The sequence below is a fragment of the Eptesicus fuscus genome, chromosome 23 (genome assembly GCF_027574615.1).
Source record: "Eptesicus fuscus isolate TK198812 chromosome 23, DD_ASM_mEF_20220401, whole genome shotgun sequence".
Classification (NCBI taxonomy): domain Eukaryota; kingdom Metazoa; phylum Chordata; class Mammalia; order Chiroptera; family Vespertilionidae; genus Eptesicus; species Eptesicus fuscus.
Window position 1 is genome coordinate 5,959,774 of NC_072495.1, and position 25,737 is coordinate 5,985,510.

General features: G+C 46.4%; 1 protein-coding gene across 2 annotated transcripts in view; it reads left to right on the top strand.

Annotated features, from left to right (window-relative positions):
* The first annotated feature begins 4,178 nt into the window (after positions 1–4,178).
* Positions 4,179–25,737, top strand: part of FBXO21 (F-box protein 21) — a 35,006-nt gene continuing 13,447 nt past the window's right edge. For both annotated transcript variants that reach the window (XM_008142753.3, XM_008142754.3), the window contains exons 1-9: positions 4,179–4,464; positions 5,342–5,477; positions 7,466–7,560; positions 12,615–12,736; positions 14,905–15,051; positions 15,512–15,648; positions 16,556–16,692; positions 20,120–20,299; positions 21,619–21,751. In XM_008142753.3, the coding sequence (XP_008140975.2) occupies positions 4,229–4,464; positions 5,342–5,477; positions 7,466–7,560; positions 12,615–12,736; positions 14,905–15,051; positions 15,512–15,648; positions 16,556–16,692; positions 20,120–20,299; positions 21,619–21,751 (1,323 nt within the window). In that variant the 5' untranslated portion in view covers positions 4,179–4,228. The remainder of the gene's footprint in view (positions 4,465–5,341; positions 5,478–7,465; positions 7,561–12,614; positions 12,737–14,904; positions 15,052–15,511; positions 15,649–16,555; positions 16,693–20,119; positions 20,300–21,618; positions 21,752–25,737) is intronic.

Here is a 25,737-nt window from a genome sequence, read left to right on the forward strand (position 1 = left end):
TCCTATATAATAAAAGGCTAATATGCAAATCGACTGAACGGCATAATGACCGGTGGCTATGACACACACTGACCACCAGGGGGCAGACTGGTCAGTGTGCTCCCACAGGGGGAGTGCTGCTGGGCCAGAGGCCCTGAGCCAGCTCACCACCGGTAAACGCAGTGGTGGTGGCAGGAGCCTCTCCTGCCTCCAAGGCAACACTAAGGATGTCCAACTGCTGGCTAAGGGGAGCGGGACTAAGCCGGCAGTCGGACATCCCCCGAGGGCTCCTGGACTGCAAGAGGGCACAGGCTGGGCTGAGGGACCCCACCCTCCCATGTGCACGAATTTCGTGCACCAAGCCTCTAGTAATAGTAGAAGAATAAAGTCTTCTGTTTCGAGTACTCACAACTGTAAACCTACTTTTGCCCACCCCGGTGTATTCACAGGTTTTAGGGATTAGAATATGAACATGCTTGGGGGCCATTATTCAGGCAATCTTAGTCCGCCCTCTGGTCCTCTGAGATTCTTGTCCACAACTCACATGCAAGGCACATTTGGCTCAATTGATCTGCATTTAGAGGATTAATTCCCACATTCAATAGAAATGCAACGAGGCCCTTTTGTGGGCACTGGAGATCAGCCAGGATTCCTTCACATTCTCCTGGAAGGAGAGAAACCATCAGCTAGTTTTTGCTTTTTTAAGGAGGATGTTAGATGGTGGTGAGTATTTTTGGGGAAAAATAAAGCAGGGCAGAGTGACAGAGTAGATAGGGTTGTCAGGGATGGCCTCACCAATAAGGTGGCTCTCGGGAGACTTGAGGAAGGTGGGAGCCAGCCGTGTCCCTGAGGCATTGGTGGGGGGGGGGGGTGTTGGTCGGTCTGCAGACTGTCTCCATAGCACAGACCCTCTCACCTAGCCAGGACATGCAATACATACCGTATCTGAGCAAAATCGGACAGAGGCCCTGCTTTCACGGAGGTGACCATCTTATAGAAAGAGACCCATGTGCCCTGGAGCTAAGGAAGCTGAACTTCAGGCCCCTCCCTTGCAAGACCCCACCCACGGCCCCTTCTGTCCACATCCTGCACAGACGCTCTCCTGTTGACTTGGGGCCCACAAAACCTAGACCTGCCGGTGCTGGTGGGTGAATGCAGGAGTCAAGTGCACGCATATTACCGCAACTTGGGAATGTGGACTGGATGAAAGGAAGGGGGTCCTGGGAGGGTGCGAGACAGGTCTGAGGTCAGCAGACATGTGTTGGCGTGAGCTGAAACCTAAAGGAGCTGGGAAGCCAGCCCTCCAGGGAAAAGCAAGTGGATCCCCAAAGTCCCTCGGGGTCGGGTGGGAGGAAGAGTCTGGGAAGATGGACCAGAAGAGAAAGGATGTTTTTGTTTATTTGGAAACGAAGGAAGGCTAGTGACAATCCTGAAGGGAGTTGAAATGGCTGGATTGTGGCGATCTTATGGGGCAGGAATGTTTAAACTCCAGGCAAAGATCACCAGAGACTTGCCATAGTCCTCACAGGTAGGTTTCTGAGCCGCCGCAGCAGGCGGGGCACCGGGAGGCACTGGAAGGCCGGGTCCGGGAAAGCAGGAGGGCATTGCTCTAGGGTTCTGGCTGGGTTAGCTGATTTCAGCAAGCTCCGGGGTACTGAACAGCTGAATACAGTTGGCTGTTCAGCAGGAAGGTACCGTAGGGTAAATTTTAAGACAGAATCTTCCCTGTGGCCACAGGGGAAAGACAACCATCCCTCCTCGCATTCTTAGAGCATCTCCCGGGAAAATTGTGTGAGTGAGAGTCATTCCTGTCTTTGATGGGTGTGTAAACTCACTTTGTGTGCGCTGTTATTTTAAATGTTGGTAAAATAGATATAACAGAAAATTTACTACTTGACTATTTTTAGGAATACAACTGAAGCCCTGGCCGGTTTGGCTCAGGCCTGCGGACTGAAAGGTCCCGGGTTCGATTCCAATTGGGGGCAGGAGCCTCGGTGGCAGGCTCGATCCCAGGCCCTGGTCGGGGTTCATGCAGGAGGCGACCAATCGATGTTTCTCTCTCTCTGTCTCTCCCCAGCCCTTCCACTCTCTCTGAAAATCAATGGGAAAATACCCTGGGTTGAGGATTAACCTCAAAAGAATGCAACTGAACGGCATTAAGGACATTCACAGCGTTGACCAACAATCTCTCTCCAGACCTTCTTCATCTTCCTAAACAGAAACTGTGTCCCCCTTAAGCAGTAACTCCCCATTCTTTCCTCCCCCAGCCTCTGACAACCTAGAATCTACGCTCTGTCCCTATTTGCCTACTCTAGATATTTCATGAAAATGGAATCATGCAATATTTGTCCTTTCCTGTTTGGCTTCTTTCACTCAGCATCATGTTTTCAAGGCTCAGCCACGTTGTAGCCTCTATCAGTGCCCCATTCCTTTTACGGCTGAACAATATTCCATTGTATGAATATGCTACGGGTTACAAATCTTAAATAAATAAATAAGCCTCTTGGCAGTATGACAACCCAGGAAATTTCTTTTTAAAATATATTTGTATTGATCTCAGAGAGGAAAGGGGGGGAGAGAGAGAGAGAGAGAGAGAGAGAGATCTATGATGAGAGAGAATCATTGCTTGGCTGCCTCCTCACACCCCACACACTGGGGATCAAGCCTGCATCCCGGGCATGTGCCCCGACTGGGAATCGAGCCGCGACCTCCTGGTTCACAGGTTGACACTCAACCACTGAGCCACGCAGGCCGGGCAGGAATTTTTTTTTTTTTTAAGGTCCTGGGAACCAGCTCCTTGAAATGAGATTTCTAGGCAGGTAGTGTCTCTACGTCCCTGTGTGTGGGAGTGCAGCCCGAGTGCCCTGTTCCAAACTGTAATCACCTGCTTGTCATAAAAATGAGAAGCTGTATTATCCCTCGAGACAAAAGCAATCAGATAGCACAGTGGGTACCCCAACTACCAAGTCAGCTTAGGCTGAGCTAGGCAAGTTCTCATGAATCTCAAGAGCATGTATGTAATGCAATGCTTAGCTGTGTTTAAAAAGGGCAGGATTTCTCTCTGCCTTTGTAATCTCGTTAGCAGATCACCTGTGATGTACATCACAGTCTAGTTTAATGCTTGTTCATAACAAAACTGCTCTTCGTTGGTAGAGTTGTGGTGAGGACTTACTGGATTGGCAGGAGCTTTTAATCCCCCCTCCACACACACACACACACAACATCTTAATCATCTTAGATCAGGAGAAAGAAAAACAGAAGAAGGGCTGGGATGTCATTGATAAGAAAGCAATGGTCATTCATAAGAACGGCACCAATCATCTGTGCGGCCGTGGAGTCTGCCTTCCACCGAACAAGTTGGAAACTCGATCAAGGTCTGAGTGTCAGGGGAGCTGGTTGTCACATTCTGAGGGCCAGGGCAGAAGCTAGGAGAACAGTTAGGAGCCACGGGGCAGACGTGGACTGGGACCGTGGCCGAGGAGACAGAGAGAAGGAGCCAGATCTGAGAAATATTAGGAGTGATCTTTTAGAAATGAAAAGTGCTTCTCTGTTCCCCGAACTGAAGCACAGAGAACTTGACCTCTGTTGGGCATTTGAACTTGGAGAGTGCCTCTGAGCACAGGTAAGATAAAATCCCAACCCTCTTCCAGGCCCTGCGGGACCTGATCGAGGTTAGTACAGTTGTGTGTGGTGGTTGAAAACAAGGCAGCAATAGTAATATCTATACTATTTGATTTAATAGGGAGATTTATTGTTAGCCTCGTTTTATGGGTGCGAAAACCGTAAGTAAAGTGCCTGGCACAGGATCCACGCAAGAATATCACGTTTGTGATGATCACAGCATCCTCCTTTAGAGGCGGTCAAGCAGGAGTCCAGCAGATCTGGATTAGAATCTAGGTAGGACAAGGGACTCGTGTTTATCTCCCTGAACCTGTCTCCCCAGCTGAAACTTGGGGACAATAATTCACATGAAACATTCGAGGACGCACGTAGGGGAAAGACAGGCATTATTATTCGTTGGTTCACGGCTCCGAGGCCCACCGCCCAGTTATTTTCCCAAAACGCGTTTCTTTCCCTTTGAGGGGCCGCCGCACTCCCCCCAGAGGCAGGGGCACAGGGGGTGTGGCCACAGGCGTGGGCGTGGCCGGCCTTTGCCCCACCCCTTGAGGCAGGCAGGTGGGCGGGGCGAAATGGGTTTCCCCCCAGAGCGCACGCGCGAGCGTGCAGCGGCCCCAGGTACTCGGACAAGATGGCGGCGGCGGTCGACAGCCCGATGGAGGTGGTGCAGGCGCTGCCGGAGGAGGCCGTGCCCGAGGCGGCGGGCCTCAGCTGCCTCGTCAACTTGCCCGGCGAAGTGCTGGAGTACATCCTGTGCTGCGGCTCGCTGACGGCCACGGACGTCAGCCGCGTCTCCAGCACCTGCCGGCGGCTGCGCGAACTCTGCCAGAGTAGCGGGAAGGTGTGGAAGGAGCAGTTCCGGGTGAGGTGAGCCTGCAGCCCGCAGCCGCTCGTGCCCGCGGCTGCGCCCCCCGGGGCCCCGGGCCTGGCCGGCCTGCGCCGCCGCCTCCCTCCCCACACACGCGCGCGGACCCCACCCCGGATGCCACCCCCGGACCCCTTCCCGTGGACCGACAGACAAAGGCCTCCAGGCCGCCGGCCCCGCGGATCCACGCCGCGCGGACCCTCCGGTGCCCAGATTGCGCATCGGGAAGCGCCCAGCGGCAGGGCCCTCGCTGACGGATGACGACGGCCGGAGCGCAGCTGCAGTCATTCCGTTCTGCGCGCTCCTTTTGTGCCCGACTCTGCGGAAATGTTTACAGGGACCGGGGATGCTGGGCTCCTCACTGCCCCGGGGGCGGCGGGCGCAGCGTCGCCGGGTGGCCGGCCGAGCGCGCAGATTTCGGGGTGGGACCCGGGATGAAACCTGGCCCCGGCATACTCGCCGTATGACCTTGGGGTAGACTTCCCTCTTTTGAGCCTCATTCATCGACTTTGGTGCTCGTTAGACCCACCTTTGGCCGTGGTTATAAAAAGAGACGACATGTCGAACACACAAGGGCCCTCCTCTTAGGAGGCGCCCCATACGTGTTAACTGTCACCACTGTGGTGATGCTCGCCACCACTGCCCCCATTTTCTAGATGGGGAGTGGAGACAGCATTCCTCTTGCCATGCCAAGGTCACGCCGTGAGAGGCGAGTGCGTGCCTGCCGCTCGGGATTGAACGAGGTCGGTCGGTTGGGCCCCTGTGACCACTGAACCATCCTGTGGTCCCTGTTTTCCCAGGCGGCCTTTGATCCGTGCCCGCCCGCCCGCCTTTGAGTCTCTGTGTAAGCTGAGGGGGTGTTTTTCTCCTTGCATGTAGGTGGCCTTCCCTTATGAAACACTACAGCCCCACCGACTACGTCAATTGGTTGGAAGAGTATAAAGTTCGGCAAAAAGCTGGGTTAGAAGCCCGGAAGATTGTAGCCTCCTTCTCAAAGAGGTTCTTTTCAGAGCACGTAAGGATCCGGCCATGTAGCTCTAAGCTTCTGCCTGGTAGTGGGGGGGGGGTGGGGTGTGTGTGTGTGTGTGTGTGTGTGTGTGTGTGTGTGTGTGTCTAGGCATTAGCTCATCCAGCTTTTTGTTGCTATCTCCCTTTTCAATGCTCTCACAATCCCTTACTCACTTAGAAGGCTGCAAGAGTCATTGTGTCCTTTTCCTCCTGTCCCACAACATGCAGCCATTTGTCCCTGCCAGCTTTACTTTTCCACAGCCAGAGACAGAAGGAGGGCGGGAGGGACCAGCAAGCAGCACAATGTAGAGGGAATTCAGATCAGCCTTATTTCTCTACAAGTGGGTTGACCATGTTTGTTTTTTTGTTGTTTTTTTTTGTTTTTGTTGTGTGTGTGTGTGTGTGTGTGTGTGTTGGTTTGTGTGTTTGTTTGTTTGTTTTTTGCAACCTCTACCTGACCTGGGGGAATCGTCAAAAACTGAGCACCACAAATTTCACCCAGTTGTTTGCCCAAAAGGGTTGGTGAAATTAATACGGTTCTGCTCCCTGGCTTTGCAGGTTCTAACCAATAGTGAACTGACTTTTTTTTAAGCTAACAGGATTAAAACCTATCTGTAAATCAGAATGATTGCTCCCTCCAGTAAATTGTCTTGCATTCATTATCTCTGAAAAGTTTTCTTTTATATCTTGCTGAAATGCATGTGTTTTTTTGTTGTTGTTGTTTTTCCTTCCATAAAGCGTTCACAGAAGTGTCTGTATCAGGTCCTGATTCTTAGCTTTTTGTAACTCTGGAAAATAGTCCACACTAATACTTTAAATGTACTTCTGGTGGGATGGGGGTGGGAGGGCTGGAAATACAGCCAGTCTGATTTATTTTACTATCCTGGTTTCCTGCAGATTCATTCCTATTTTTCTCATTTTAATTACTGCTACTTAATGGAGTTCATACATTTGAAATGTTTTCAAGGCTCTTTAAATTTTGAAAAGGAAAGTTCAAATTCTGAACTTAATTTCCTATGGGGAATACAACTGGATATCCCCTAATGTCATTCATTTCTATAAATAAATGATTATTAATTTTAGAATGGACAAAAGTCATATTCCATTTTGGATAAGCCATGCCCTGGCTAAAAACATTTAGAATCACAGATTTTAGGTGTGTGTTTAAAAGTGTTTGCACACACATGTATTTCATGCACTTGGTCATGGGCAACTAACTTGCAACCTCTGCTGCTAGTCTAGCTGATTTTGTGTGCATTTTTGACAGCCTGTGCCTTTGTCTAACGATGATGAACTGTTGTGTTTTTTCCTTAGCTCCCTCTTCCCCTGTACTGCTGCTTAGTTAGAATTATGTCAAGGACTTTGAACATAGCAGGGGTATACTTAAGATTGGTCTGGTCTGTGGGTGGGCGATGATTGTGGCTCAGGACCCTTGTATTCCTGTGTTCTCCGCATGCACACAGGTTGACATGAAGCTTCCTGGCTACCTTCAAAAAGAAAAGTGGGAGAAGTAATAGAATTTTAAACTGAGGGATTCTTAAAGCTCATTGGGACCGTTGCCTCAATTTGCAGAGGAGAAAGCATGCCCAGTGGGTTGAGTAGCCCAAAGCACTGGACTTCTCTCTCTGGCCCTTCCCTCCTAGTTGAATGCAACACAGAATGCATGAGATAGTGATTAAGAATTCAATTTTGTATTTCTAGTTCTTGTTACAGAGCTCTTTTTCTTCACATTAGAATTCTCGAGTTATCAGCTTCAGAAATTTCATGAAATTATATGAAAACGTAATTATTTTGCAACTAACAACAAGATCTGAACAAAGTATTGTTACTTTGTATCTTATTTTCCACCCATGGTAGGTGGTACAGGATAGTATGGGATAGTGTTACCACTTAGATAAAAATGACCATCTTTCTTTGCAACTCAGACTTGTGTCTGAGCGTGACAAGGACATCATTACCCGTTACTGAGGCCTGTTTGTGTGTGTCTCTTCATAGGTCCCTTGTAACGGTTTTAGTGACATTGAGAATCTCGAGGGGCCAGAGATCTTTTTTGAGGATGAACTGGTGTGTATCCTAAATATGGAAGGAAGGTAAGCCATGGTGATAGCAGGGATGTTTTTGTTTGTCTGTTTGTTTGTTCTCATAATAACCCCAGAATTAATTGCTATAGTTTGTATGTGGCTGAACCATGGACATGTATTTCCAAATATCTTCTATGTTGCTACAGTTAACGTTTTTGAAAAATCCTGTGTAAGGTAAGTACACCAAGACAATTGATATTTTTAAAAAACATGCAAAAAAACCACTTTGGAAAGAAAAGAGAATTGATACGTGTTTAGTCTGACCACGGGTCAGACACTGTGCTCTGGGCACTCGTATCTGTCATGTCGTTTGGGTAAGAAATATTCTTACTTTGGTCTTAGACATTATGGATATTTGGTTGGGCCCTTCCTTTCTCTCTCCTGATCAAGAAGATTCTATTATCTCTTGGTTGTTGCCTAAAAATTTTTATGATTCATATTTTCCACTGTGAGGGTTAATTACCAGCTTGCCTGAAAGGTGACTTGGCTTCCAGCCTAACTTACCTATGAGTTCTGGAAACTTTACTGGTGATGGGAGATAAGAAGGTCAGTTTAGCATCTTCCTTAAGAGAAATCATTGTGCAATACCTCACAAACAAGGCATGAAGATGTTGTCCTTGCTGTTTTTAAGGTGGTGTAGGAGAGATAAATATCTATTAGTGGAACAACTGTAGGGGAGAGGTAAGATGTGTCACTATTCTAGGCCTTGGATGAGTTCAGATCCAGAGGTCATTTTTCCATTTCTATTTTGGTTTTTCTATAAATGAATTGAAGTATGATCTGATAGCCAGTTTTGTGCAGCCTTAAAAATAAAAGCTGACTTGTCCTTTTTACATTTATATGCATATACTTTTACACACATACATGTAAGATCATATATACTGAGTTTATTTAGTTTTGATATGATCTTTAGTGCAGACTTTGTTTTTTTCTTATTTATGCTGGTTTTCTCTCCCTCCCGACCCCATTTGTCCCCACCCTGTAATTCATGATGACACAATAGGTTGTATTCTTCCATGCTAATATGCACCGATATATATGGGAAACGGGGGGTCATTATTTTAAAAAAAATTATGATCATAAAATAGGTATTTTTCTGTATCTTTTTTCTCATTCAATATTACTTACTGAAATGGATCCTAATCAACTGGTAAAAAATCTAATTCACTTTTTTTAAATGGCTGCCTACTGTTTGGTAGTGTATACCATCATTTATTTAACCACGCCCCTATTGATGGGTAACCACTTTCTTCTCCATTTTTATGTTACTGTGGAGGGTGATGTTTTGGTGATTTTTACTTCTCAGTGAAAGATTCCTTCGACGGGATTGCCTAGGTTAGACTATAGAAAGTTATTAAAAAAAAACACAAAATAAGAGCATGCTCTTGAATGGGAAGACTTACTATCATAAAAAAAGTCAGTTCTTCCAAAATTAATACATAAAACTATTGCCATTTTAATTAGGAACCAAGGAAAGTTTTGGGAGTTTTTTTTTGTGTGTTTTAATTGGATAATATTGTCAAAAAAGAATAAATTCATAAGAAGAGCAAAAAAAAACAACCCAATTTTTTAAATAATCACAATGGGAAACTTGCATCACTAGATATTAGAGCATATTATAAAGCTGCCTGTAATGAAAATAATACAATGTTTAAGTAAAAATCAATAGTCATGTCTGTGGCAAAGGATAATTCAGAAACATGTCCCAGCATAAAAGATGATACATTTAAACTCAGAGGGGAAAAGTTGGACTATTTAATGAATGCTTTTAGGCATAACTGATTATCCATCTGGAAGTAAAACTTGCATCATATATAAAAGCAAAATTCCAAAATCAAACGACTTAAATTTTATCACAGTGAAAAACCTTCAAGGAAATGGGAAATTTTATGTATAATCCAGGGAGACCTCCTTAACCAAGATTGATAATGCAGAAGCAGTAAAAGAATATGGATGGATGGTTTTGCAATTAAAAAAAAAATAAACTTCTGTATGACCAAAGAAACCGTAAAGTCAATATAATTCTTAAAATTTCCAAGAAGAAATTGAAAAATGGATAGGAGGATGACATTTACAGAAGAGCAAATCCAGGTGGCTAGCGATTATGTACAAAGACCTTTAAATTCACTCTTCACAGAATGTCAGAGAGTAGTGAAATATTGCTTTTTTTTTTTTTTACTTATCAGATTTGGGAAAAGACTGAATATGCACAAACAGTAAAAACATACATTATTACAGTCTTTTTAGAAATAAATAACAGATTTGTTACCCCTTGACCTGACATAGATTTTGATCTTAAAACAGAACTGTTTTCAGCCCTGGCTGGGTGGCTCAGTTAGTTGGAGCATCATCCTATACACCAAAGGTTGCAGGTTTGATTCCTTGTCAGGACACATACTTAGGTTGTGGGTTCAATCCCTGGTCAGGGCAAATATGGGAGGCAACCAATCGATGTTTCTCACATTGGTGTTTCTCTCCCTTCCTCTATTTCTAAAATCAATTAAAAAATATATATGTATGTATATTCTCAAGTGAGGATTTAAAAAATAATAAAAAACAGTGTTGTTTTTAGGTAACAAGGGATAGTGTCACATTTATTAAGTACTTTGGAATGCCAGTTTTTATGAAGGACCCTATTTGTATTTATTCCTGCCAAATGCTTGTTGTTTGAATATGGAAAACATAAGAAGGAGCAAGGGTAGTTTCTGTAAATGCTAAAGCACCACTGTGTGGCTATTTGAAAACAGTTTGCATTTATGATGTTCTGTGTGGTTTTTAAAAGGAGTATATCCTGCAATAAAGATTTGAAACAACGTATTAAAAGGGTACACAGTACCTGAGAAAATGGACCTAGAATGACCAACATTGAGACATATTTTAGTAAAACTACTGGATATTAAAGATGGAAAAGTCCTTTGGTCATCCAAGCAAACAAACAAACAAAACGCCACCAACAACAAAGCGAAGTCACTTCTAAGGAAAAGAAAATCAGAATATTATGTTCAGTGCCAGAAGAAAAGAGAGTAACATACTTAAGATACTCAGGGGTCAAAAATGTCAGCCAAGGATTTTTATATCCAGCCAAACTGACTTTCAAGTATAAAGCTGCAGACAGACTTACCAAATTGCAAGGACTTGGGGGCTTTTGAGCCCTTCCTGAGAAACATGCTAGAAAATGAACTTGAAAAAAGAGGCCTTGACAAGGACTAGTGGTGAGCATTAAATATGCACTTACTTTAAAAAATATGTATGTACTTGTAGAATTAAATCCAAATGACAGTAGGGTAGTCAGTATTGTATGTAGTGGTCATAAGCCTTGACAATGTGGATATGATGCCGCTGTTTAAACAGTAGAGAATGGGGGGAAACATAAGCAAAATATTTAGCAGTTTTTCAGTAATCATCAAGATGATGAGAATATTGGAGAGTGTGTGAGAGAGAGCGAGGCGAAGTAAAGCAAATGAGTACATTTGACCCTTGTACAACTTGGGTTTGAAATTTGCAGGTCAGGTCTGCTGATATGCAGATTTTTTTCAAATGACCTTCACAGTTCAGTTGGACTGTTACTTTGAGCAAGGTGGGAAACGCTGGAGAATTTGGGACAGAGAGCTTTTGTGCTGTGATTTGATATGTTCCCTGGAGTGCCCTGGCTACTGTATTGAGCTTAGACTGTGAGGGCCAAGATTTGAAGCAGAACGCTCAGTAGGGAGGATGCCACTATGACACAGACAAAAGGCAACAGTGGCTTAGGTGAGTTAGTGGGAAGTGTTCACATTCCTGATAGAACTACAGCATTGGTGGATGGGTTGAATGTGGCTAATGAGAGAAAGCCAGGAGTCAAGGATGATTCAGGGTTTGAGGCCTAACTGGAGTGATGGAGTTGCCTTTCTCTGAGACTAGAAGCCTGGTGCACGAAATTCATGCACTCGGAGGGGGCGGGTCCCTCAGCCTGGATTGTGAGAGGGCGCAGGCCAGGCCAAGGGACCCCACTGGGGCAAAGTTGGGGCCAGGGAAGGACACGGGAGGTTGGCCAGTCGGGGAGGGACCCCAGGAGGGCTCCAGGGCTTGTCCAGCCTGTCTTGCTCAGTCCCGATCTGCCGGACCCCTGCAGCAAGCTAACCTACCAGTCAGAGCATCTGCCCCCTGGTGGTCAGTGCATGTCATAATGAGCGGTTGAGTGGCCTTAGCATATCATTAGCATACTAGAGGCCTGGTGCATGAAATTCGTGCACACGTAGGGTCCCTAGGCCTGGCTGGTGATCAGGGCCAATCAGGTTCCCCACCGCTGGTCGCCCGCCATAATCTGCACCGCCCCCTGGTGGTCAGCACACATCATAGAGAGTGGTCGAACTCCCAAGGGGACAATTTGCATATTAGCCTTTTATTATATAGGAGGATTACGCTTTGATTGGTTGAACAGACGACCAGGCACTTAGCATATTAGGCTTTTATTATATAGGATGGGGATGACTCTAGGAGTGGAAGAACTTTAAGGGGGTCACCAGATCCCCAAGTGGGGACGTGGAGTAGCAGTTGGATATATAGGTCTGGAGTGCAGGGAAGAAATCTGTTTGGAAAATAAACTGGGGACTGTCCATGTGGATAATACTTGAAACCATGAGACTGGGTGAGATCACCTTGGTGTTCAGCATAGGAGGGAAGCAGCAGCCCAAGGCCTGAGCTCCCTCTGCTAGGTTTAGAGGGCCCAGCCAAGGATTCCAGACCCGCCCCCCTCCTGAGACCCACCCCACTCCCCTCACTTTTCAGGTTTCTCTTTAATTTCCTTTTAGTAACTCTGAAACCAAACAGATAACTTTCTTGAATTTCAGCCCTGACTAATTTAGTGTTACATTACAAATGCACATCCTGAATTGTACATTACAAATGCGCAATGAAGTCCTGAATTGTGTTGTCTACTTCCATGATAATAAGTACTATGGCCACGAACCAGTTATAGCTGTCTTGTTAAGTAGACTCTTTACATGGTATGACTAGTGTGAAGTTAAAAAACTAATCACTCAATGTTGTAATATCTTAATTCTTATTTGTTTGTTTTTTTCCAGGAAAGCTTTGACCTGGAAGTACTACGCAAAAAAAATCCTTTACTACCTACGACAACAGAAAATTTTAAATAATCTCAAGGCTTTTCTTCAGCAATCGGATGACTATGAATCGTATCTCGAAGGTGAGACTTGAGCAGCGCTGCCTCCGTGGGCAGCCACGCTGTGCTTGGAGCAGCGGAGGAAACGGATGAGCCCGCAGTGGAAGTCAGCTCAGCCGCATGGGCTTCGGAGTTGGAGTGTGTGGTCTGGTCATGTAGGAGGGCAGAACCATTCAGTGTAGAGCTGAAATTTTGTTAAAACCTTGAGCTGTCAGCTGAGGAGACAGTCTTCTCTCAAGATGCACCTTCGGTTCAAAGCCTGAGAGGCTGATATTTCAGATAATGAAATAAGTCCCTCTTTTTCTAAGCTTTGAAGCCTCACTTCCAAATCAGAAGTCAGTGGTCCACTTTTGTCTCCATGTGACTGGAGCAAATCCCTTGCCCCCCTCTGGTTAGAGTGTAATGAGGACGAAATGTTCTTGCGCATCAGTGAGTGTGCCTGGCCCTCCTGAGAAATGAGGGGAGAGAAGTCGAGTGGACAGGAGCGATAAAGGCAGTAACTTCCTGCTCCTACCAACTTGGACAAGAACAGCATGTGACTATTTTCCAAACGATGTTCAATTCCTACACATTAGGCAAACACTCGCAGAAGCTGTGGTTATGAAACACATCCATTCCCTATTCCCAGAGTTTCACCCAGTTCACTTGCTCCTATCAGTGTTTCTCTCCGTCACACCATCTCTCCCAGAGCAGCTTTCTAAGTATCACTTGCTTTCATGAGCATCACCCCCTTCTGCCCTCAAGCCAACCACCTTACCAATCAGTCCAGCTTTTTTCCTACGGCATGCGAGCCAGCAGTGCGGCAGCTGATGTCCTGCTGCCTGTCCGACCTCTGCCTGCTTTTCAGTGGCTCCATAATCCAGTCCTTCCCCGCCCCAGGCTCTCCAGAGTGTCCCATCTGCTCCAGCTAGGCCATTGCCCTCACTTCACCCTACAGGTACCCCTGGCTTCACATTCATGGTATCCCTTTTCCTTCCAGTTCCTCTTAAATCCTACTCACCCTCTGAACATTCGGTTCAGGTTCCACTTCGAGTTTCCCTGGCTCCTGCAGCACAAATTTTACCTCGGAACTAACGCAGGAGCGTTGGCTACCAAATTCTGTTGCATCATTTCTGTCTTGTGTGTGCACAAGTCGTTTCTCCAAGTAGACACTGGTTTTCTTGTGTTCCTTGTCTGTATGCTGCCATCACTGTCTCCTCCACAATGCCTGGGTAGATGCTGGCTTGTATGAATGTCTTCTATCATCCAAAATGAAATGAAAAGTCTGTTGCAGTTCATTGAAATATCCTCGCCACCCTGCCCTCTGCTGATGAGCATACTGGAATTGCCAGTCATCCTATCTTATTTATTCCACAGTCAAGGATGCTTTGACAATCTTTTTCCCATGGCTTACTGATGGAACTGAGTACTTTTTCATCTTTCAGTTGTAAAGTATTATTACCATTTTCAAGTAACCCGTCCACATCAGTGCTGTAGGCATTGGGTAGCCATTGGAGGTTTTAAGTAGTTGAGTGAGTGGAAGTAGGCTCCAGGATTTGGTCCTACAGTCAGATGATCACGAGAGTCCGTAGGGCTCTGGTTAAGAAATGACCGAGGGCAGTGCAGAGGGGACTGGCATGGACGGTGTGCAGTGTGCTCTGTGCAGCTGCTTCGCCACAGGGTCCTTGAGGGTAGCTGGTCGCCTGCTTTGAAAGTACGACTATCTCCAAAGTCCATTTACTGGCTCACCTTGGGGAGTGACAGTTTGTTGAAATGGCATATCTATTGCTGAGAACTTACAACTAAGTTGTAAGTTAAAGAACTGTCTTACAACATTGTATTCAGAGTTGTTGGGTTTTAAAGGGAATTAGAAGAAGAGAGAAGTCGTTTGAAAGATCTCCTTTATAGCATTTATTTCTCATGATAGAACATGGAAATATGCCAAGTATCACTCAGGTTTTTGAGTTCACGACCTCTGAAAGGTTTGGTGTATTTACAAACACAACAACATAGTGACGTGTGAGCTCCTTTGTTGTGAGAATGTTTCTTGGCCTTCTCGGTGTCTTAGCAGCCAGCCTGACTTCCAAGATAAGACGCTGCTTGTCTGGTGGGGTGTTGTCAGGAGCTGTGGCCTCAGGCATCTGGGGCAAATGACAAACTAAGAAGAAAAGGTAAAAATAGAAATGTATTCACTAATTATTGTTCCTGTTCAGGTGCTGTGTTTATCGACCAGTACTGCAATCCTCTCTCCGAAATCAGCCTCCGAGACATCCAGGCCCAGATTGGCAGCATCGTGGAGCTCGTGCGCAAGACCCTGCGGGGCATCAACAGCCGCCACCCCAGTTTGGCCTTCAAGGCAGGTGTGGCATTGCTTTGGATCCCCTCTGTGTGCACGGGGACACCTAGGGTAATTGGTTCCTTGGACATGCTGCAGTGTGCTCCCCCTTGTGTCCCAAAAAAGCACTGACACAACAACCTGTTTACCTGGGTAACGTAAAGGATTTAAATACCTAGCCCAGTGGTCGGCAAACTCATTAGGCAACAGAGCCAAATATCAACAGTACAACGACTGAAATTTCTTTTGAGAGCCAAATTTTTTAAACTTAAACTTATTCTAACACCACTTCTTCAAAATAGACTCGCCCAGGCCGTGGTATTTTGTGGAAGAGCCACACTCAAGGGGCCAAAGAGCCGCATGTGGCTCGTGAGCTGCAGTTTGCCGACCACGGACCTAGTCCCTTCTCCCTGGATTGGTAACACCTGGCCAGTGTCTGCATGTTGCAGGTTGTGCTTGTGTCCTCAGGGTAGACTGTGTTTCAGGTGAGTCCTCCATGGTAATGGAGATAGAGCTCCAGAGCCAGGTACTGGACGCCATGAACTATGTCCTGTATGACCAGCTGAAGTTCAAGGGGAACCGCATGGACTACTATAACGCCCTCAACTTATATATGCACCAGGTAAGTGTGGGTCTATAAAAATAATTCCGCCCATCTCTGATCATTCGTACAGTTTTTGAGGGCAAGGGCTACATCTTTTTCCTCACTCAGTGCCTATAAACTCACTTTGCCTTTACTGTAAGGAAACCACTGTACATTGTTGTTTCATCCATAGGTAGCCTTGTCGGGAAGCCTTTGAGATGAGCTCCTGACTAGAGCAGGTCTTTCTGTGCCTCCATGTGTATCTTGTGAACCCCAAACTGGGGAACTACCCCGGCCTTTCCTCTTGTCCTGGCCTGGCGGGGTGGGAGGAAGTCTGTGGCCAGCTACGTCACGGATGTTTCTTTTTTATTTGCTTCCTACTTGGCTCCCTCTTCATATCTCCTCTGTTGCTCTCTGTGCTACTTGTATCTTCTTTTTTCACGTCTTGCAGTCTTTCCTCGAAGTGGCCTTGAGTTCCTTCTGGAAGAAGAGGGCTTAAGTCACAGGTCTGGGGGCTTTTTCTGTAAAGGGCCAGCAGTGAACTGCTTTGGCTCTTCGGGCCACGAGCTCGTGTCCTACCTGCTCAGTTCTCCATCGCAGCTGGAAAGGGGCACCGGCAGCATGAAACAAGTGACCGCTGCGTTCCAATAAAACTTTATATAAACGCGTGGAAATTCCCATGTCAGGATTTTTGTGTGTCATGAAATAGTATTTTTCTGACTTTTTTTTAACATTAAATCTATTAAAAGTGTTCTTACACAGTCCATGCAGAAACAGGTGGTGGGCCAGATTTGGTCCATGGACTGCGACCTCTGATTGCAATAAATAACCTATTCATCCACTTAGGTCTCAACACCTGGCCTCCTGCCTGGTACAGAGATGTGCATCGAAGGGATGAGAACGTGTGGTTGCTTTCTAGTGCGCTAAAGCTTTCTTTCTCCTCTAGGTTCTGATCCGCAGAACAGGGATCCCAATCAGCATGTCTCTGCTCTACATGACCATTGCCCGGCAGTTGGGGGTCCCTCTGGAACCTGTCAACTTCCCAAGTCACTTCCTACTGAGGTGGTGCCAAGGCGCGGAAGGGTGAGCATCTGTGACGCGGGGGCGGTCCTGAGGATCATTCCCACGGTGCGGAGAGAAATGTAACGAAGCAGGTTAAGAGAGGGCGAGGAGGTGATGGGACGGGTGCGTTTCTTGGCTGTATTTCTCAGTAATTGGTTGGGAGAAGGTGCTCTGGCTCTCTCTCTATTTGTTCTGACAGCTACATGGGAATACACAATTGTCTCAAGAAGTTTAACTTTAAAGAATAGGACTAGGGGTTCAAGGGCTTATGTGGCTCTCAAAGTCTCTTTGTTCCAAAGCAGATCAGATTGAAGGTTTCTTAAAGAAACGTACTTTCCAGTGTCCCATGAAACCTCCCTTCCCTCCCCGAACAAGAGAGGGGAGAGGGAACAGATTAGCCAAGTCCTTCATTGATGTGCAGAGTAAATATTCGGGTACTTACCTCATCTCAGACCTCTTGGGCAAGGTTGGTGACTGAAATGCATTGTAGAGACCAGGTTAATGAATTGTTCTCTCTTAAACTTGGTGTTCTATTGGCATAAAGCTCCTTTTCAGCTTTTGTCTGACTTTTCTGCAAGAAATCGTTCATCAAATAGGTGGAATATCTTCTCATTAAATGTGCCATTTAGAGGAAAAAGAAGCAAAGTTATTTAATTATATCCTGTTCTTTGAACCCACTTTCAAGTGACTAGTTGTGAAACCTTTGGTGAAGTGATGAGCAGGATAATAGAAAGGGCCTGAGATTTGAAGTCAGACTGGGTTCAAACCTTGGCCTCCTCGGAGCCTCAGTTTCTTCCTTTGTAAAACAGGACCGTAATTTCTCATGAAGCGTCTTGGAGGGCCCCAGTGCTTTGCTCACATGGCAGAGTTTCTGACGCATACATAGAAAAGAGGTATAACTGGTCTCTGTACTTCTACCTCCTAGTTGAAGAGAGAAAACATATGTATAGTTGGAGCTTCCTGGGTATTCTTCCTTATCCTTTTCTTCTTCCTCTCCTCTCCAGAGATAACCACCAGCAAATAATACTTACTATTTTCATGCAGATTTTAATAGTTTATGTACTTTTCCTTAAATAATATGTACTGTGTTCCTTTTTCCCCAAATATGGTCTGTTCCTAAATATGTATTCGGTGGTTCCTTTTTTGGATAGCAGGCACCCATTTTCCATTATTAATGGGGAAGGAAGATTTTTTTCAGCCCATTTGGATTCCCTGAATAACCCAACCAATTTCCCCAAATACTTCTAAAATATTCTTAAATGCCTGTATAATAATCCACCATGATTTCTGCATAATATAAAGCATTTAAAACACCAGTTACCATTTTATTTACCACAATAACTTATTACTGAGTACAGTTGTGGTAGCAGTATAATTTTACCTTCTTAGGCTACAACGAACAGTGTAAATGAGCAGTTAAATAATTTGTTAGCATCCCAGGTCTCCTGGCCAAACACAAACATTGAGACCCACCTAGAGCTGGGCTGGGCCTGCAGGGAAAGGCAGGGAAGAGTGGGCAAGGCGAGTGCACAGGTGTCCCACCGGCAGCTGGCGTCAGGCCCTTCCCCTGCATCCTCCTTCCTCCCTTCCTTCCTGCACCAAGACCGTACTTACTCACTGTACTTGTGCCCTCTCATTAGTCCTAATAACTGGTAGGTGAGACCTCCATCGAGTTCTTCCAATTGCTTAGTCTTTTGCTCTAATAAAACCCCCATATTGATTGGCACCTGTGCTTACTTGAATTGCAACCATCCATTAATACGAGAAGTATTGCCAGTGTTCCACTCTGAGTCTGTCTGTGAACATATCTCCCATATATGTACTATAAGTCATCCTTAATGTTCTTAAAAAGATTTAATGGTTTTCTTCGAGCCCTTTGACATCTTGTTAGATTTGTTCTAGCACTTTACATTTTGGTTGCTATTGTAAATGGTAAATTTTTAAAATAGCGTTGTTTAGGGTTGGCATTGAACAGGGATAGGGATGACAGTTAGATACAGGCCCGGTAATCAGCGCCTTCGCTGAATACATGATGAGTGCTAATAACTTGTCAGCTCTTGGCTTTTCTCTGTGGATAGTCGTGTTGTCTGTGAATGGTGACCGTTTGTTTCTTTTCTTCCTAGCCTTGCCCTGTTTTTGTTTCTTTTGCTTATCTGATTCTGCTGGCCCAGGCTTCTGGAGCCAAGTGGAATAGCAACAGTCAGGGACAGCAAACCCCTCGCCCGAGTTTGGCTGTAAATAGAATCCTTGTAAAATCTCACCTCAAGCATGATGGTTGGGGACAGTGTCTTCTTTAGGATTATCAAAGCTGCCTTGTAAGTTCCTATTTCACTAAGAGTTGTATTAATAACTACGCAGTAGATCTCTTTTCTAAAATTTCTTTTTGTGTCTACTGATAAGATCGTATGTTTTTCTTTAGTCTGCATATGCTTGAAATAGATATTTTAATGTTCAACTCATCATTCTCGGTATATCTAACTTAATCATATGGGTTCTTTTACATACATTGCTGCATTTGATTTGCTTGTGTTTGTGTGTGTGTGTGTATGCGGTTCTCCTAGATCCGTGGTCGGCAAACTGCGGCTCTCGAGCCACATGCGGCTCTTTGGCCCCTTGCGTGTGGCTCTTGCACAAAATACCACGGCCTGGGCGAGTCTATTTTGAAGAAGTGGAGTTAGAAGAAGTTTAAGTTTAAAAATTGTGGCTCTCAAAAGAAATTTCAATCGTTGTCCTGTTGGTATTTGGCTCTGTTGACTAATGAGTTTGCCGACCACTGGCCTAGATTCATAAAAAGGGTTGGAAAACACCCCTTGTTTCTGTGACATTGACAAATGTCTTGCCAGAGGAGGGCTGTTCATGTGGCCTCCCTCCCATAGGGAAGAAATCTGAAACAGTTGCTCACGGGTCACACCCAGCTGTCCCTGAGACAAAGACCCACCTCAGTGTCTCGGGAGCCCTCGTAGAGCGCTCTGCAGGGTGGCCACCACCACGTGCAAGAGCAGGGTTCATGGAGGGCAATGGGCTTGAGTCCAGGAGCACATGCCCAGCCTGAGGCCCTGGTTGGGCTCAGCAGGTCTGTGACTCCCTGAGTGTCAGCAGAGCTGAGGGTAGAATGCTCTTGGTGGCAGGTGCCACAACTTGATGCGTAGCCTCGAGGGCCCAGGGTCCACAGACATTCGCACTGCTGATCTGTAGGAGGCGCCATCCAACTCTGACAGGTATTCCTGATGGCATACATAAGTACCTTCATCCTAAATATCAGTGCCCTGAGCTCAACAGAGCACGAATAAAGGGTCAGATTCTCAACTTTGGACAAGGCCTTGTTGTTTTAAGTAGAAATGCTACTGTGTTAACATTCAGTCTGATGTGAGCTACTTGTTAGGGGTTGTAGTATTGACTTACTCAGCTCTGACGTGAGACGTGGCGACTCCATGTGCTCTTTGTACAGGGCCAACCTGGACATCTTTGACTACATCTACATCGATGCTTTTGGGAAAGGCAGGCAGCTGACGGTGAAAGAGTGTGAATACTTGATCGGCCAGCATGTGACTGCAGCGCTGTATGGGGTGGTCAACGTGAAGAAGGTGCTGCAGCGAATGGTGGGAAACCTTTTAAGCCTGGGAAAGCGGTAAGGTTTTCTCGGTTTTCCAGTGCTTCTGCGGAGGCCATGACCTCGGGGCCCGAGTGCCTTATGGAGACTTTTCTTTATTTTTTATTTTTATTTATTTATTTTAAAATATATTTTATTGATTTTTAACAGAGAGGAAGGGAGAAGGGATAGAGAGCTAGAAACATCGATGAGAGAGAAACATCGACCAGCTGCCTCCTGCACACCCCCCACCGGGGATGTGCCCGCAACCAATGTACATGCCCTTGACCGGAATCGAACCTGGGACCCTTCAGTCCGCAGACCGACGCTCTATTCACTGAGCCAAACCGGTTTCCGCTGGAGACTTTTCTTTAATGAGCCTCCCTGTGATACAGCAGAGCAGTGGACGAGGTGGCACAGCTGGGATATCTACAGCTGTCACCTCCACAGAGAAACTGGTTCCCGTGACATCATGCTGTCAGATTTAAGACATGCTCAGTGATTTTCACTTGAAATCTCTCAGTGGACGTGGGCAGCTTCTCTTTATAAATGTCGAAAGCACCCTTCAGCGACAAGAATGCCTCAGACTGGCCCAGCTTCTCTTTCAGGAGCAGGGTGTTCCATGCCAAGTGCTTTGTCATCTTGTAACAGGGACCTTTCTGTCACTTAGATCAGAAGGCACACAGAAGGGAAATGTGTCCTGGGAGAAAGGAGGAAGCTTACGCTGTAGCAGTAGTTTTCTGCCGTGGCAGAATTTTTTTTTTTAATAGGCTTTATTTTTAGAGCAGTTTTAGGTTCACTGCACAACTGAGTAGAAAGTACAGTGACTCCCCAGATACCTCTGCCTCCCAGCATACACAGCTGCCCCAGGTCAGCATCCAGCACCAAAGTGGTACATTGGTTATGATTGATGAATCTGCATTGACACCTAATCACTCAAAGTCCAGAGTTACAGTCATACGTTCAGGTTCACTCTTGGTATTGTACCCTCTCTGGGTTTTAGTAAATGTTTAAAGACACGTATCTGCCATTATAGTGTCACACAGAACAGCTTCTGCCCTAAAAGTCCTCTGCTCTGACTTTTCAGAATTCAATTTTAATTATATACAATGCTGCTGAGGTAACTACATAATGAAACACGACTTTTAGCTTAGTGCCCATCACCAAAGTGGGGTGTAAAATTTATATTTCTTTTGTGTGTGTGTCTTTATTAAGACCATTGTAACTATTTGCTGAATAGAGAGGAAGTATCAGAATCAGAAAATGTACGGGATTTCTGTCAAATATTTCTAAAATCTGGGCCTTGCAAAGAGGGTCTTAGAAGCACGCGGGATAAGACAAAGGTTTCTCTCCCATAGGGAAGGCATCGACCAGTCGTACCAGCTCCTGCGAGACTCATTGGACCTGTACCTGGCGATGTACCCGGACCAGGTGCAGCTCCTCCTCCTCCAAGCCAGGCTCTACTTCCACCTGGGGATCTGGCCAGAGAAGGTAATTATTTGACTTTGATGCTTTGTACTTGCCTTAGAGAGGGAATCATAGCTTGAAAGGCGGCTCTTACAGATTTGTCCTTATATTAACACTAGAGGCCCGATGCATGAAATTCGTGCAAGGGGCTCGGCCCTCGCAGCCGAGGCGGCTTGCCTCAGCTCTCACAGCCCCAGCTTCGTCCGGAAGGATGTCGAGAAGGTTGTTCGGCTGTCCGGTCTAATTAGCATATTACGCTTTTATTATTATAGATGGGGATAAACACAAATCTATTCAAAGTCTCCCAGTCTTGACCCATCATTCAAATTGTGGGGGCTCTTCTTTTATTCTGGGGAAAAAAACTGGTTGTATTGCCTCGAGTTGCCCATTCTCTTTGTGGTCAGTGCCTTAAATGTCCAGAACCATAGGGCCGCTGCCCTGCCACTCCCCTATTGCTGCCCCTAAGGAAGATTTCCCCAAGTCACCCTGACTTGGCCAGGGGGCCAACCTGGGATGCTCAGCCTCCAGCTGTGCTGTTAGCAACTACAGTGGCTGCACACCAGCTGCCCTATGTGACAGCAAAGCTACTTCTTAGATGTGTACACGTCCCGCTGCTGAACTAGTTCAGGCCCTGAATTTGATACTGTTCCACAGGGAGTTCCCAGTTTGCCACGGCCCCTGTGGCTAGCAGCAAGCACTTTGAGGCGGCTGCGGTGTGAGGTCAGAAGTGCTCCTCAGCGGCTGTGGGCAGCGATACCCAAGGCCAGCCGAGTATCAGAGCAGGAGTAGCTGCATGCTTGCATCAGGCCCTTCTCCCAGGGAAATAGGTAGCGATCCATTTGTTTGTTTAGAGCAGTCTGGTGAGGGCACTAATCTCTGAGCTCTCACAGAGACATCGGCAGAAAGCCGTCGGCTGTGTTGTTAGAGAGTAAAACCTTCGCTTGAGGAAATAAATCATGTAAATGACTTGACTTTGCTTAGATTTAAGTTGTCTCAGTTACAACTTCAGAGTCGTAAAGTATTTCTAGGAAATGACACATCTGTAAGAAAATCTCTAGACTTCTATCTTAAGTGAAGATGTCATGTGTGGCCCAAGTAGCAGAGTCACGTGATCTGGTCGAAGAGTTCCGGGAAATCTAGACTCTGCCAAAGTCCCCACCCACTTCCCAGAGCCCAAATAAATCTTGCTGTCTAGGATTCAATAGCTTATGTTACTTAGTTTTTTTGTTTGTTTTTTAATATATTTTATTGATTTTTTACAGAGAGGAAGGGAGAGGAATAGAGAGTTAGAAACATCGATGAGAGAGAAACACCGATCAGCTGCCTCCTGCACACCTCCCACTGGGGATGTGCCCGCAACCAAGGTACATGCCCTTGACCGGAATCGAACCTGGGACCCTTCAGTCCGCAGGACCGACGCTCTATCCACTGAGCCAAACCAGTCAGGGCATGTTACTTAGTTTTGATAGTAGGATATATATAATTCCTATCACGTTTTGCTTTAGATTAGTTAAGGAATTTTGTGATAATTTGTGAAGTGCAGTGATCCTTTCAAAGCAGGGGTTCTTTATAAATAAACTAGAGGCCCAGTGCATGAAGTTCGTGCACTGGGGGAGGGGAGGCGTCCCTCAGCCCAGCTTGCCCCAATCACAGTCCGGGAGCCCTCAGGGGATGTCCTACTGATGGCTTAGGCCTGCTCCCTGCGGGGAAGCGGGCGTAAGCCGCAGTCTGGCCTCCCTCTGAGGGAGGTGACCAGCTGATCAGGGGAAGGCACCACTGCCATCAACCCGCTGCTGCTGCCACTGCCGGCTGCCGCAGCCACCAAGGTGTTTTCATCAACACAGACTCCATTCCCTTCACCACGAAAAAAATGACAACTTTCTTGAGGCATTTTCAAGATGTCTCTTTCATAGGATATGACATTTCTTTCTTTCTTTTTCTTTTTTTATCCTCACCTGAGGATATTTTTTCATTGATTTTTAAAGAGTATGGAAGAGAGAGGGAAAGACAGAGAGACATCAATGTGCGAGGGACACTTCGATTGGTTACCTCCTGCATGAGTCCTGACCTGGGCCCCGGCCAGGGAGGAGCCTGCAACCTAGGTACATGCCCTTGATCAGAATCGAACCCGGACCCTGCGGTCTGCAGGCCGAGGCTCTATCCACTGAGCCAAACCGGCTAGGGCAGGATATGACATTTCTTAGCTCCTTCAGCAGCGGACCTTCGTTTTTAACTCCAGAAGTGTGGTGGAAAAACCTTAGATCATCTTCTTGGATTCTTATTACCCAAGTTACCAAGAACACTGCGAGTGGCGTACGGGGAGCTTAGCCAATGACCTGTAAGAAAAGGTGTTTCCTCTGCAGCTCACGCACAGAGGCAGGACTGCTTTCGCACTGTCTCCCAGCGAGGGTGGGCCCCCCTGTGTATTGCGTCTCCACTCCAGGCCCATCTGCGTGCGCAGCCTCCTCCTGAGCCGGTCGTGACTGTTACGGCATCCTGGCTCATTTGCATATTACCTCTTCATATATATATATATATATATGTATATATATATATATATATATATATACTGTCCTTAAATTACTTGTCCGTCTCCGAGGAGTGAGGTTACCATCTCCTCTGTAGGGAAGTCTGCAGGGGCTCTGGCTTCACCTGCAGCACCCACCTGGCTCAGCTTTGTGCTTGCACGCTGCTTCCCGGGGAACCACCTCAGGTCCTCGGGAGGCCAAGTCTGCCTTCCTGCCAAGCAAGGGTCACTGTCACTGAAACAGGTTCCCGATTCGTTACTGGACAGCACTCGTCCTCACGATGACCCTGCGTTTGCTGCTGGCGAAGGTGTTTCCGCATTCAGAGATCAGGAATGAGAAGTGGCTCGTTCCCAGTGAGTGAGGACTCCCCCTTGTAAACGTGGACTCTAGCCAGGAGCCCTGTGGGGCTCCCCAAGAGGAAGGATTGGGGAATGCTGAGGTGATTAGAAAGTGCTCCTCTCCAGAGGAAGGGTTTGAGGTGGACGTTGGTGGAGGATGGCCAGCCATTTCAGAAGGCAGGAAAGTGGGTTACTGCTGTGCACACCAATCGGTGTGCGTACAACATGGGTAGAGAGCTTGGTGTGTGCAGAGGTCAGCTTCACAAGGGTCCTTGTACGTGTACGTGTGCATGTGCATGTAGGTCTGTGTATATGAAATAGTTTCCCGGCCTTCAATCAATTTGTGCAGGGCTTGGAATCTGCTTGACCTTATCAGATGAAAGGGAAACATTCCTAAGCTGGAGAGACCAGAAGGTCAGCGTGATTTCAATTGCATTAAACCAGGAAGAGCAAAATACAGGTCCTCCTGGTCCCCGTCATGGTAGTCCAAGGGCGTTGTGGCTGTGATGGAAACAGAGTGCAGGCTGGCCAGCTTTTAAAGCCACGAGCACTTATCAAACATCTCCCAACCCTGTGGGTGCACTGTTTTTCTGTTTTACAATTAATAAGACTAAGGAGCTTGCTGAAGTGTCTTGCTCAGACATGGGTGGTGCCCGAAACCACTGTCTCCAGAGAAGCTGACAGACGGGCACGCTGTCCTTCCTCCTGCCAGACCTGCATCCCTACTTTGATCCGTAGTTATCTCCAGTGGAAAAGATATCCCTCCAGTTTTCTAAGGCAAACCTGCTGTGCTCTGGGTCCAGCCCCCCTGCCTTTTCTTGGATCACTAAGTTTTCCTTTATTCTCTTAAAAATATTTTTTAAAATATATTTTTATTGATTTTAGAGAGGAAGGGAGAGGGAGAGACAGAAACATGAAAGATGAGAGAGAATTATCGATCGGCTGCTTCCTGCACGCCCCCTACTGGGGATCGAGCTCACAACCCAGCCATGTGCCCTGACTGAGAATCAAAAAGTGACCTCCTGGTTCATAGGTTAACACTCAACCACTGAGCCACACCGGCCAGGCCTCCTGTCTTCCTTCAACTGACTGTTTCTATTATCTACCGTTTATTGAGCATTAAACATACTCAAGTCTCTCTCAT